Raw genomic sequence first — 14,493 nt, forward strand, 5'->3', positions numbered from 1 at the left:
TCTGTTTTTTTTTATATAAATAATTGTGGTTTATTTGGAGATATTTTTTTATCAGTTTCGTTATATATTTACGTATTTTTATTCTTGCTTAACTATGATTGTGGAATATTCGAATTACTTTGGATTGCGTGTGTAATTTGAATCAGGTTGATTCGAATTAGTGAGTGTGTGCGTATGTGTAACTGATTCGAATTAGTGAGTGTGTGCGTATGTGTAACTGTGTAACTGATTCGAATTACATAGAGTTTGAAGTTCGAATTAGGTTAATTCGAACTACATAGAAATGTGTCTTAGTTGATTCATGAACCAATTTTGCTTTTGGCCGATTGGTATAAATTTTCTCCCCATTGGCTTATTACAGTGAATTACCCTAAAAATAATTTAATATTTATAATGGTCAAATAATGACAAAAAAATACTAAAAATTACTTAAGTTTAAGTTTCTCATATAACCTCTGCAAGAGTGTCCAATGAGTTATATTATTATTAACTCGTCAAATTAATGAGTTTAAACACATATTCATAAAATGAAGGCAACGAAGGCACCTAACGGTAACCGACAAATACAAGTTCAATATGTCAGCCTAGGACACGAAACTGAATACGTTATCAGCAAAGATTTCAACATTGCCTCATTCTTAAACTTCTCAAATATACATACAGAAATACATAGATAGACAAAGGTAAATACAAACCAAACAGTGGATGGCTGACAGGCTGAGAAGACAACAGAAGAGCATCTATCCATAGGAGATATCAGATATCCAACTGTCTAATTTGAACAAATGAAAATATTATTAGCAATTAATAATTAACAAAATTTTATTAAAAAAATGGGGGGAGCTAAATGGAAGTTACACTCTGAGAACACAATTTGAATTTCTATGGCTAGGTACTTAATGCACACTCCAAATTTACAACGTTTTCGTTGTCATCTCTAAATTTCAATATACCTGATTCCTGAACGAAACAACCCCCCACAATATGCAAGTATGATCCCCAACCCACTAATTATCAACAGTCAATTAAAAATTAAACCCTCATGTAGCCAGATGCAGAAGAACACCCCACGACTCTGCCATGTCCAGCAAAGGTGTGCACGCCGCCTATATTTCAAAATTTTATGGTAAGAGCTATGTGCTTAAGAGACACTAGCCAAACTGGTCAGAAGAACGGCCGCGAATTCGGTCATCAACGAGTGATCCCATAATTTACAAACCGATCAATTCAGGCATCCAAGAACCAATGCTCAGAAGTATTTTTACAGAAGCACAAGAAAACCTGCAACAACTAATAATAATTATGTCCGGAAACCATGCTGAGACAACATGTATTGGCTACATATTTTTTACACACAAAAAATCAATCCATCTACGTCAGGAGTAAATTTTCAATACACTTCAGTAAGAATAGTGTATGATAACCCACCTTGATGCAATTGCAATTTGTATTCACCTGCCTTGGACCACTCTGTAATTTAAGACCAGGTCATCTGATTTCTTCCATATATAAGCTCTCACAGTAGCTAAGCTCATTTCAGGAGACAGCACCTGGAAACAATTCAAGCAGTTGGTTAAATGCAGATTTCAACCAAAATAATGATCATATTTAAGCAGAAAAAGTACTATGAATTGAACAAAATACAATCCAGAAGATTAGGTGAAGCAACATTGAAAAAACAAATACCATGATACAAAAATTACCAAAAGTTCAAAAACTGCATTAAAACTCAAACTTTAACACAGCTGATTGCATCTCAAAATAATATGTGATCTGTTCTAAGACTTAAAATATTCTCAAGATTTCAGTTGGAGAATATAGCAACTGGCATTAAATTTTATGACAAATACAGACCAGTGGAGTACAAGTTAAGCATTTAAGTCTGAAGATGTAGGCATCTTTGCAGGTCTGCATTATCTGTTTATCTTATTCTCATCATGTCAAGTGAATAAAATTTATACATGGCTACCAATTTTTATGCTAAAAAAGCATCACTATTGTTTGAATTGAAGCATCTACATCCTTTCAAGGTGCCATACGTGAGTAAACTGATTTTTAGCTGTAAGCAGGCCAGAAATATTTTACCCACATCAATAGCTAGTGACCAGATTTTTATGAACTCTTCCTCATGCATTTGGAAATTAGTGAGTTGTAACATTGCAGATGCATTACAACAACATCAACAAAGCTTTATCCCATTAGGTGGGATCGGCTACATGGATCAGACGACGCCATTAATAAATAAAAATTCTTAAGGAATAACATAATTCTAGTAATACCATATGTCATCAAATTCCAGAGAACACATACAATCATTGAGAAGCAAGCTACTAAGCAATGAACTTGCTCAATATTAGCATCAGCAAAGCTATAGGATATGCACTATCATAAGACTGCATTGAAGGAGAAATATAACTCACCTGATTGTTGCACAATATTTCAATAGAAGGTCTAAGCTTCTGCCAAGGCTTAAATCCAGATCGAAAAGATCCATCCCCAACTACTTGATGCTGCAATTGTGGCCCAGCAAGTCCAGGGGCAAAACTACCATCGGTATTTAAGCTATCTAAAGGTTTGTCGAGGACCATCTTTTCTATAACGTAATTAATAACCTAGACCAACAGTTAAAAATAAATAAATTTAAAGACAAAACAAGGAATCTCTTTCAAGCATTATCAACATCAGCTAAACAACACGTACTTCCTAATGAAAACAATTATTTCCAACTGTCAACTACTGTAAGTATTAAAACTTACTTTGTGAATTCTTAATATACGTGGAGCACTTAGCTTCCCTTGTGTGAGGATCTGGACTGAAGAACCTTCACATGGATGCAAATAGAAGCTACACCTGCAGATGTTATAACAAAGAACCAATTTCAAAGAAAGAACATCATATCGCTGTCTCAATCATGGTTAAAGCTTAAAGCTATCATACTCAGACTACAAACTCATGAACAAAATCCCATTTGTTTTTATGGCAACAAATATTAGAAGTAGAAAAATGTTCAACGATTTTGGGATCAATAAAACAATGGCACTGTATTAATAGGAAGAAAAAATTCCCACAACTTGAGATACAATAGTTGATAGCTGTCTCAAGCATGGGCTCTTGCTCTTCCTTTTGACTACAACAATGTGCAAACACAAACATTTAGGAGAAAAAGAACAAGAGTAAGGCAAAAAAAATTACTTAGTATTTTCTCTGGGAGGTAACCGGTTATGCAAAACACAATCCAAACACCACCATGGGAAGTCTTTCTCATCTTCAGTTCCATCCAAATCCGTGATTTTTTTTCTCCATGGACCTCCTTGTGTGCCCTCTGTAATAATGGATGGAGGTGAAACAACTGAGAATTCAAAAGGAGGATAAACCATAGCATCATTCTCAGAACTACTATCAACTTCAATTCTTGAATGGGTATGACTTCTAGTAGCAATATCCTTTCCAGATAATAATTCCCCATTCGCTGGAGCCGAGGAACCCATTCTTTGCTTCCGTTTTATCAACCAATGAACCAGGAGCCCTTTAAGAGTTTCTCGAGCCAAATTAACCTGCAGAATAATGTTAATATTTTGGATTAATGATGGTAAGCTACCAAGAACGTTATCATAATGTCATTGTGCATGAACCTGACTCCCTGAAGCACATAATAGAATTAAGCCAAAATCACTTCCACAAAAATATTTATCCCTTACTTTTTGAATTAAATAATATTTCAATTATAAAACTATTACTTATATAGTTATATTTTAGCTTAAGGATAGACTTGAGCCAAAATCACTTTAACAGAAATATTTATCCTTTACTTTTTGAATTCAATAATATTTCAATTATAAAACTATTACTTATATAGTTATATTTTAGTTTAAGGATAGTTTTGTCCCATGAAAATACTACATTCTAAAAAATTTATGTGAAAATAAAAAATGTCAATTTTGACACATGCCTGTCAATTCACTAGTAATTATAAAAACATTAATGTTCATTAAGACTAACACCATGACAGAAATCACTCCAGAATTCAGATTGAGCAAGAACACTAACTATAGATGGTTATGTATATTGATCCCATAAACAATACACTAATAAGATGATGTTGCCAACATATTTAAACTTAAGTGACAACTATCATAGCTTAACAAGCAAATTGTAAGTTAATGCTATTGTTATAGCATGCCAAAAATAGGGGCAAAATCAATACCATTGGAAATTCAGTACAAGGGTAGGCAGGTATGTTACTTTTGACAATAAACCCATACCTTATCATCTTCAGGCTTCCCTGCAATGTTAAGATCAACTGAATACATCTCTGCAGAAAAGCACTGGGGTGTATCTAAATGTACAGACAAACTTCCAAGCCTAGTATCCACAGTGAACCATGCGGGAATGCTAACCTGAATCAGCATCAAAAGAAAATAGATGTTAGCTAGAAAATTACTATAACTCATCAATGAGGCCCTACCAATTAAAAATTATGACAAAGTTAAATTCTTAAGGTGAATTAGTAATCATACCATCTCAAATAGCTCTTCCTTTTTTTCCTCAAATGAAACCTAAATTAAATAGTCCACAAGTAAACAAATGAGCATGCTAGCTGTGGTTGAAATTGTCAAATATTATTCACTAAAGCTCAGACCCTCCATAGAAACAATAATGTCATGCAAGTTACAAAACAAAATGCACCTTCCCATAATCTTCAATCACAACACCTCTAGTAATCTCCCATAGTTTGACTGATCCAGAAGTATCCTAAGAAAAGATACATTTATCACTTGATTCAGAAAGTCATAGAGAAAGATTAAAATTTAGCAGCAAATGGATGATAATATTGACATGTTTCAGCCTAATATCATGAAAAAACACTATGCTTACCTTTGTCAGAACATGCCTCTTATTATTTAAAACTTCATGTTGCACTATTCCAGGGGTGCCAGGGATGGTTAAGTTGGGCTCTTTATAAACAGGAACCTGTTAACATTTGTAATATTGGTAACAAAAAGTAAGAACAATTAGTTCCCCAGAGCAGAAAGATGCAACAGAAACTTTAGTTTCATAAAAAGAATTTCTTTGACACAATCCTCCCATTTCCAAACATCAAGCAAAGAGATGAGATAAATAAAATATTCATCTCTGGATAGAACACATGCAACTGGTAGTATAGAGTTCCAAGTTCACAAAATAAAACTTCATAGATTATATAAATAAAAAATTAACTGGTGATTTTCAGAACTAAATGTAACATACAGGTGTAGATCCCTCTAGTGACACCCTTGCTCTTGAAAAGGACAAGTTTCCAGCTAAAAATGAATTGCCTCGTTGCAAAATATTTTGGGGATTGCGTCCTTCAACAGGCCACCTGTGAACTGAAGAATCTGTTGATGCAATCCATATATTATTATCATGCAACGCCACTTGAAGAATAGGATGTTCCCCTGTGCAAAGCAAACTACTTTCTCTTGTTTGCAGGTCTGTTAAGTATAGCTTACGTTACCCCAAAAAAGAAAAAAAAACAACAAATGCATTAGAAAAATCAGCAAGCCATGCAACACAATAACTAAATAAACAATTTTGACATAATCTTTAATCAAAAGTTGCACTCACTGAAAAATCTCTCCCACCACTATAGACATGACTAAACGTTGGGGTGCTGGCAAGTGCCCAAACAGAATCTGTGTGAACTGCATAAGAATGAACACATCTTTGCTGGCCTATATCCCAAAGCCTATCAGAAAAGATGGAGATATTACTAGTCAACAAAAACACGGGGAAAATTGAAAAATAGAAACATTTATGACACCATATGCATAAGTTACCTTATCATAGAGTCCGAAGATCCTGATAAACAATACCTGAAATAATCATTGTTAAAATAATTTGGCTGACTTGTAAGAGATGAGTTATTAATATGTTGAGAGACCATATAACAACAAATGAGAAAGATTTAAGATATTAGAGAAAAATAATAAATTTGAAGTACAAAGGAAGTGGCCAAGTACTGCTTTAAAATATAAATTTCTGAAAATATGTATATCTAAACTTATATGTCCACTCAACAACGGGACCCAGAAGCAGCACTCTGATGTTAAATATAAATGTCAATTGAAAATATGCAACTAAAATTAGATGTGGACTCAATAAACCTGCCACTGGAATCCAGGAGCAAAGCCCTGATGTTATCTGTATGCCCTTTTAGCTTCAGAGCCTTTGATCCAGATCTCGAGTCCCAAACACGCACAACCTAAAGGGGAAAAAGGGGCAAAAAAGAAAAAGAAATGAAGCAAGTATGAAGATCAGGGCAGAATTCCACAATTAGCTAAGTAAGTTCAAGCCACTATAGCTCAAACAAACCACCTCTAAATTTCCAAAGAGAACATAATCCTAACTAAGAACACAAATCTGAAAATTAATCCCACATAGTACCTTTTCTGTGCCACCAGAAACCAGAAGTGTTCCACCTTCATTCATTGCCAATGCATAAACAGACTCCTTGTGGCCTTTGGCAGCAATTGGAACATAACCCTGAGTATGAGTAGTGTGCATGGATATGTTGTTGCTTGAGCTGATGGTCCGTATGTTAGCCAATGGTAGTGAATTGCCAGGGCCATTGATACCATTTGAAGAATCATCAACCATAGCATCATTGCTCTTGGAAACTGGAGCAAGCGCAGCTTCAATGTCCCATATAAAAACCTCCCCACCAAGGCCACCAGAGGCAACAATATTGCTCTAAAATGCATGCCACTATTAAAGGATCAGAAGATGCATTTGATAAAGATACAAGTTTTTAATTCAAACAAAGTATCAATCATGTTCAATGCGGAATATACGAAAACAATAAATGAACCTTTTATGGATGCACAGACTTAATAAAGAGTTTAGAAAGTTTGGAGTACATTACATTTTTCCCTGCAGCAGCAAGGCAAGTAACATAGTCAGTGTGTTGGCGCAGTGTTCTAGTACACGTTGCATTGGAAAATGCATTCCATGTCTGTCACAAGCATACAGTATCCAAAGTTAACAATAACAGATTGAAAATATTGATTAGAATATTAATGGAGAGAGATCAACAAACCTTCAGCGTCGTGTCTGAAGAACAAGAAACAAGTGTATTATCACCAACAAGAACAGCATCATTAACCTGCCAGATTGAGATAACATCTATAAAATTGACTGTCACTCGTGCTATTGGAATTGAGTTATAAACGTGTGGGTATCATGTTTTGTGGGTATGACGACTCACAATGTCGGTTTCCTATTAATGTAATGAGTGTTAAATTTAGGGGAAATTGTAAAAGTGCAAGATTATATGCTCAATAAATACAGCATACCTTAAGAAACTGGCTGCTGAAATTTTTAGCAATTTAAACAAGGAAAAAGATGAAATAATAAAATGTTATTTTAAAGGAGATGACAAAATAAAACTTGAGTGGATCAGGATTTATACAAGCGAAGAAAATAAACCTTTAAAAAGTTCAACAATACAGCAAAATCTTGTCTCCCAATATTCAACCAAATCTTAAGTAAGCTTGCAGTTTTACAGGTCTGGTTTCGTAGTTTTTCTTTTTTCTTTTTTTTTTCTTTTTTTTTTGAAAGATACAAGAGAGAAGGTCATTGCCTTTTCCTTCTCAACCATACTTTTCCATCAGAACTGAGCTTTATTTATTGATTTTAATTATAATTACAGAGCTTAATAAATTTTAAGACAAAAAGGCAACAAACCAAAAACATTTACAAAATGCAAGTAACATGTACGATGAAGTAATCGAGAAAATAAATAAATAACATTCATATAAAAATCCACATCTGCTGGAGATGAAAAACAGAAAATAAAGTATTCAAATCAATTGAACATCACAAGGTGGTATGGGTGCCACATAATCAATACCAAGTACCCAATAATCAACCGATATTTGCACATGGCATGCAACTCACTTAACCACACATCAATCATATTATTTCTTACACTGTTTGACCTGACCACTGAGAACGGGCATTAATGTTATTAAAATTTCATTATAAACAAAAAGCCACTAGAATACCCGTTATGGAAAACAGAATAAAAGAATGCATTACAGACGAGCTTCATCAAGTAACGGTAGTATAGAAACAATGCCGTTTTCTCAAGGTTATCAAACAATGTGAATAAACTGATTGAGATAAAAGAATAGGGGGAATAAAATAAGATTACCCAATCCACATGAGATTCAAAGGTAGCTGAGCATGTTGCTGCATCCTCAGCTAATGCCCATCGTTTTAGCCTGCCATCACGGCTCCCAGTAAAGAGAATATCAGACCCATCAGATACTGCAGATTTATGTACAGCCAAACAATTTATGCCTGCACAATGCTGCAGAAAAGAACCAGCTCTTGATGAAAATTGACAGCATAAATAATAAAAACAAAATCCCAAAAGTTTAACTTTCTTCAACCAAAAGAGGAAATGTTGGTGCTGACGCGGAAATATATAATGTATGACTTAACATCTCAACAAATCGTCAAAGAAAAATGCCATGTCCTAGTCTCAATTGATGAAGCTCTGGTTGATCATAAGTTAACAGCGTTGGTAATTATTACAATATAAGGCGGGTGATGCACAAACTACAAAGATTCTATGCATAACACTATTAGAAAGAAAGATATATTTTAGCAGAAACCACACAATCTCCTTGATTTTGGGGAGTGTCGACTTGTTCCTACTTTGGCAGCAATTTGGTCTTCAAATGATAAGTATTTGACATCCAAAAGAATCCAAAAGTTATTTTTAACCCTGAATAAATTGATGTCCCTAATCATCTCCACATGAAATATTGCATAGATCTTTCAAAGACCACATTCAATGAATGAATTTTATTCAAGAACAACCCAACCATCCATCGAATAGGCAACAGGTTTTAATGCTCAATGTCAACAAATACATTTCCAATAACAAAGATTCAATATAGAAAAGTAATGAGCTCACCCTTGTGTCAACAGAATCATTCAACACATATGTTAATCTCTTCTCCTTACGAGGGCGAGAAGAACTGTTTGTGTTCCCCGCACTACCCACACGGTGCATCGCGAAAGCTATGACAATACATAAATCAAGAGTACATTACAGAAAGCAATCACAATAAGAAAAGTTCTACTATGGGTCATTCAGAACCATGTAATTAGGGATTAAAAGTAATACAATTTGCGAACTATAACAATTTATTTAACAACAAAGGTTCATAATACAGGACAGCTGTCTCAAGGGAGCAGTTGAAGAAACATCCAAACATTTCCAAACAAGCCATACAAAAAATGTATTTGGCACAACCAAGGAGGTGCCTCTTAAGTCTTAACTCAAACAAACTAGCACAAAGAGTTCTCTGTAAGTTTTCCATCACAGATTGACATCAGTCTACTCAATAGTCAAGATTTCAATTATCCGCTCTATACCCTAAATTTCCACGTGTCAATTATTTTGACTATTACAACCATACCACGGAAAGCAGGTGAACTTCAAGCTCATCGTTTCCACACAATCTGAATTTGCCAGTCGCAACATATATAGCACATCAAATTCATCGAGTTCTCAATGTGAATCAAAACCAAAGCCACAGTTACGTAATCAAACACCAAATACAAAACCTATTAAGATGCAACAACGAACTGAACCAGCTAAAACTATCAAATACCCCAAAAATCATCCCCAAACACACAGAACGCTAACGAATGAGGCAAAACAATAGCTGCTAGAATATGAAATAAATTAACTATCCCGATCATAAGGCTACTCACTTAGCAACATGATTCTAAGCTAAAACAAATTAAATAGCTGCGATATAATCTTCTATTTTCTTTTTTCCTTTTTTTTTATGGAATCGAATCAAAACGAATAATCGAACAAGCTGAAATAAACTTTGACGACAGAATACTGAGAGTCCAAACCGTGATCAGTGGTGAAGAACTCGACGCACTTTCTCTTGTGATTTCTTGTTGTCCTTCTTTCTACTGCCGAAGTTTCAACTCTAGAGAGAGAAAGCGGGGTTGTCTCTGAATTTCTAGAGCGAGAGAGAAAGGGAAACGAGCATTAGGAATTTAGGACTTTGGGAGTAAATGGGCTTTCGATTATATTCTTGCAAAGATCCTTTGACCCGGTTCGGCCGAATTTCAATTACGACGGGGGCACGATGGTCTTTTCATCCTGAGGGATAAACTAGCTAAGTGGAAATTGCAGTTGTGGCCATTGATTTCGCGCTGATTGTCCTCGCTGGCTTCGGTGGCCGTTTGATCAGAAAAGTGGGCCCCATTTGGGGTAAAAGCGAAGTCTTATCGTAGCGTGGCACTTAGACAGAAGAAGCGGCGAGCAGTGCGTGCGGTAACCTTTGTCTATTTTCAATTTTTCATATGTTGTAAGTTGTAACCCACTTACAACATAATTTCTATAACTTTTTGTAGCTACTCCTTAATTAGTGTTAAACTCGTGGCAGGTAGGGACTTATATTTTAATTTTACATGTTAAATCAAAAATAATATTTTATAATCATAAATTTTTTTAAATTTAGTATAATATTATTATTATTATTATTATTATTATTATTATTATTATTATTATTATTATTATTATTATTTAAGGTAAAATATAAATAAAATAGTTTAAAGTCTATAATATTTTTAAATTATGATAAAAATAAAATAAAATATAAAATATATGTAACTGTAATAATAATATGTTAATTTTATACTAAATTTTATATCAAAAAATTAATAAAATTTATCAACAATCTAATATTTTACTAATCTCATAAAAAAAAAACAATTGACATATGATATTGGTTTTTTTATTTAAATAAATTGTTTGGGTATTTATATTACCTGATTCTCCTAAATAGTTTTTGTGAATGTGAATTTCCTAAACCATATAATATATAAATTGTCCTAGACTCGTGTGTTTTAATCAATATATAAATCATTGTACTCTGGGACGATTTATGCATGAATTGCATAGTTGAAGAAGGCATAAATCGTCTCAACCCACTATGTATTAGAACTAACAAGTAAATCGTCCTAGGCTAAGATGGTTAATGCATTTTAACCTAAAACTCTTTACCCTGACACGATTTACGTGCTGCTTTCTAACCCTCTATCCCCTAGCATGATTTACATTCGAATCCAATCCCCACAATACCCTAGCATGATTTACGTGCATATATACACCCCTCAATAGCCTAGGACGATTCATGTGTTATCCCCCAACCCTACTTACCTTCCCACGAGTAATGTATCGTTTGTGAGTCCCCATTAGCGGCGAGGAGGTTAGTGGAGTGGAGGAGAGCCACAGCGAAAAATTGAAGGAAGGGTGTAGTGGAGGAAAAGTCGGCAGCGGTGGAGGGTTGGTTAGGCGACGAAAGGGGTAGCCTCCGGTGCACGGCGTTGACGGTGGCCCACGACGGAGGATTGAGGTGGCAAGCTCGGCGGTGGAAGGTTAGGTTGGCGGCGGTTGAAGGCTGGTTTGGTGGCGTTTGGGGGGGTGCAAGATGGCGAGGAACGAAGATGACATGTACCGATTGAACCGCATCGCGCACGTGACAGGTTTTATCAACGAAGAGGTTAGTGATTAATTTGGTTTACAACTGATATAGTCAATGATGTTGATGTGTTTAGTTATGATAATGTGATTCTGTTGAAAAAAAAAAGCTTGTTGTGTTAGAAATTTGTAAAACCTTAAGCTTAACATGCTTAGGATTGGTATGGTTCTTGTTTGGTTTATGGGTGAGGTTGATTTCTTATACATGTTTTTAGTTGTTGTGCGATGTTGAGTTGTGACTGTACTTGTTATTCTGTTATCAGCCAACCCGGAGTGTATGGACCATCCGTAGGCAACAAAAGATAATATTGCATGATCATATACTTTAATTACAAACATAACGTTTATTATTAATGCTTGAATCACTTTTACCGTATGTATAATGGCACCGACGTTGAATCTTGCAGGTGGGGTAGATACATGCCATCATCAGATGAGAAGGGTCCTCGGGTCATTGCTACCCGACACAAATTGGACAGGTTGAGAGTAGATGATGTAAGTATAACCTCCCATGACCCGACCTCAAACTCCTCTGCCCCATGCATACCGTGCTCGTCTCTGTGAATAGTTGACATTTGTCGACCTGAAAATGCTGGTTGATTCATCGCCTCAAGATCCAATGTAGAGAAGTGTGGAGGGTACTATTGTATCTGAGAACTTGATTGGCCTTGCGATCTCCCAACTGGTCTAGTGTCATCCTCACCGTCTGATTCATCACCAATAACAGGTGGTTCTGAATCTAACTCATCATCGCCAATGGCCTCAGCAAGTGAATCCCTATCTCTGACCTCCATGAACGTAATTGCACCATCCAATACCGGTCCACTTCTGATTGCCGCTGCAAGCTCCTCGAAGGTACGCTCATCACCCAAGTAATCTCCATCATCGGCATGAACAGCCAGATCAGCTGCAAATGAAGGAGATGAAACGTGGGCAGCGACATCGTGACGGGTTGGAATGGCACTTGAAGCACCATCTACCCCGACGGTGGGCGGATTTAGAGCAGATCCAGCAGAGCTACCCTCCAGCCATTCTCGCGAACAACTCCATAGCCCCCAAATCTGGAAATCTGGATTGACTGTGAAATATAACACGAATGTCGTCATCGCCTAGCATATCATATTTTCTAAACTTCACATAACTTTGCCTGAGTGAGATAGGGATCCTAAAGAACATCTGCTTCACAAGCTTTTTACCGCACTTACCTAACTTCTGTAATATGCTATTTCGTAAATCATCTAAACTCGTTGATGGATTTATGAACACTCCAACCTGTTTTTTGCTACTAAACGTTACACCTTTACTTGTATTTTCATCGATCTTTTTCCGATGATGAACTAACAAGAACACACTCTCAGTCCATCTTCCCGCAACCCTCAGCTCACATATGGCTCGACACAGATTGACCTCCTGTATTTATAGGCACTTCCAGCACATAAATAGTTTCATGGCATCGGGTATTGTATTTATGCACGTAAATAGTCTCAGACTAACGTTTCTTATTATAGTAACACATAACTCGTCCTAGGGTATTGAAGGATAGAGTGTTCCACGTAAATAGTGCTAGGGTATTGTGGGGATTGGATTCACACGTAAATCGTGCTAGGGGTAGAGGATTAGGAAGTAGCACGTAAATCGTGCCAGTGTAAAGGGTTTTAGGTTAAAATGCATTAACCATCTTAGCCTAAGACGATTTACTTGTTAGTTCTAATACACAGTGGGTTTGGACGATTTATGCCTTCTTCAGCTATGCAATTCATGCATAAATCGTCCTAGGGTACAATGATTTACATATTAATTAAAACACGCGAGCTTAAGACGATTTATATATTATATGATTTAGGAGATTCACGTTCACGAAAATCATTTAGGGGAATCAGGTAATATAGATACCCAAAGAATTTATTTAAATAAAAAAGCCTATGATATTGTGTTTTTTGTTAGGCATTTTATTTCACATCTAAAAATAAAATTATAGATAAATTAATTATATTTCTAGTAAATATTTATACAAAAATATAAATCATAATATGTTATTAAAATGTTACTAAAATGACACACAACAAATGAAGACAGTTTATATATTGGGCTTATGGAAGAAATGAAGTAAGCAAATGTAGGAAATTATGTTCATAAAATACACGACAATGCTTTTTCTTTTAAAAATTTTGGATTCATGAAGAGTTCATGATCGAAATCATCAAGTAATGAATAATCAATGTAAAACAAGTATATATTGACTTCAAAGTTCGAACATTTTAATTGTCAACGACCAATATGTTGGTTGAAAAAAAGTTGGGCGGAAGAAACAAAGGGCTTAAGGTATGTTGCATGAGTAAGCATACAAGAACGCAATTCATAAAGGACAGAAGGAATTGAAAGGGAACAAGAAAAGAGTGAAAGGCATAAGAGATGTCGCTAATATTATTTACGATAAAATTTTCATCTTTTAAAATTTGAATTTTCACTTTAAATGATAAAATATGATTTATTACTTTTAAATAATTTCTCTCTCATATTTTTTCGTTCATATTTTTTCTTTGTCTCATCTATGAAATAAATGGTAAAAAATTATATTTTACGTTCGAAAATAAAATTCAAAATTTAGAGGATTCAAATATCATATTTTACAAAAAAAAAAAAAAAAAAAAAAAAATTAGGCACTAATCACAAATGCATTCCAACAGCTATCGTGACGGAGTATCAAATCTAGAATTGGAGATTTGAGTTTGGGTTGATTTGTAATTTTGAATTTTTTGTATTGTTATGTAATTAGAGATATCTTTAGGGTCTTGCTAAAATATATTTTGTAAGGGTGGCGTATAAATATAAAATTATAACGCCCCATATTTTTTAAAAGTAAATAACTAGTTACTAATTATTTACAAGTTATTATATTATATTGAGATTTTGTTTTTTAAAAAAATTATTTTTGT

At 34.9% G+C, this 14,493-nt stretch overlaps 1 protein-coding gene across 2 annotated transcripts; it reads right to left on the reverse strand.

Annotated features, from left to right (window-relative positions):
• Positions 1-776: 776 nt before the first annotated feature.
• LOC112758224 (uncharacterized) lies at positions 777-10,117 on the reverse strand. Of its 2 annotated transcripts, XM_025806834.3 has the most exons (19): positions 9,919-10,117; positions 8,963-9,069; positions 8,192-8,350; positions 7,076-7,141; positions 6,902-6,991; positions 6,424-6,729; positions 6,144-6,241; positions 5,817-5,852; positions 5,605-5,725; positions 5,248-5,484; positions 4,876-4,971; positions 4,687-4,752; positions 4,518-4,556; positions 4,263-4,397; positions 3,193-3,554; positions 2,757-2,850; positions 2,421-2,612; positions 1,429-1,550; positions 777-1,281 (listed from the first exon to the last, which is right to left on the reverse strand). In XM_025806834.3, exons 2-18 carry the CDS (start codon positions 9,059-9,061, stop codon positions 1,452-1,454), a joined length of 2,295 nt encoding a protein of 764 aa, XP_025662619.1. In that variant the 5' UTR covers positions 9,062-9,069; positions 9,919-10,117; the 3' UTR covers positions 777-1,281; positions 1,429-1,451. The 2 variants fall into 2 exon arrangements, with proteins under 2 accessions (XP_025662619.1, XP_072076031.1); XM_072219930.1 differs by lacking the exon at positions 5,817-5,852 and having other exon boundaries at positions 5,605-5,749; positions 6,135-6,241; positions 9,919-10,110.
• Positions 10,118-14,493: the final 4,376 nt, after the last annotated feature.

Source organism: Arachis hypogaea, chromosome 16 (assembly GCF_003086295.3).
Source record: "Arachis hypogaea cultivar Tifrunner chromosome 16, arahy.Tifrunner.gnm2.J5K5, whole genome shotgun sequence".
Lineage (NCBI taxonomy): Eukaryota > Viridiplantae > Streptophyta > Magnoliopsida > Fabales > Fabaceae > Arachis > Arachis hypogaea.

Excerpts from the sequence above, each read along its gene's own strand:
- LOC112758224 (XM_025806834.3), bottom strand. The coding sequence starts at position 9,061 with ATGCACCGTGTGGGTAGTGCGGGGAACACAAACAGTTCTTCTCGCCCT. Across the intron at positions 6,992-7,075 it reads CTTCAGACACGACGCTGAAG|ACATGGAATGCATTTTCCAA; the intron begins GTTTGTTGATCT and ends TGCTTGTGACAG. Across the intron at positions 6,730-6,901 it reads TTGCTGCTGCAGGGAAAAAT|AGCAATATTGTTGCCTCTGG; the intron begins GTAATGTACTCC and ends CATGCATTTTAG.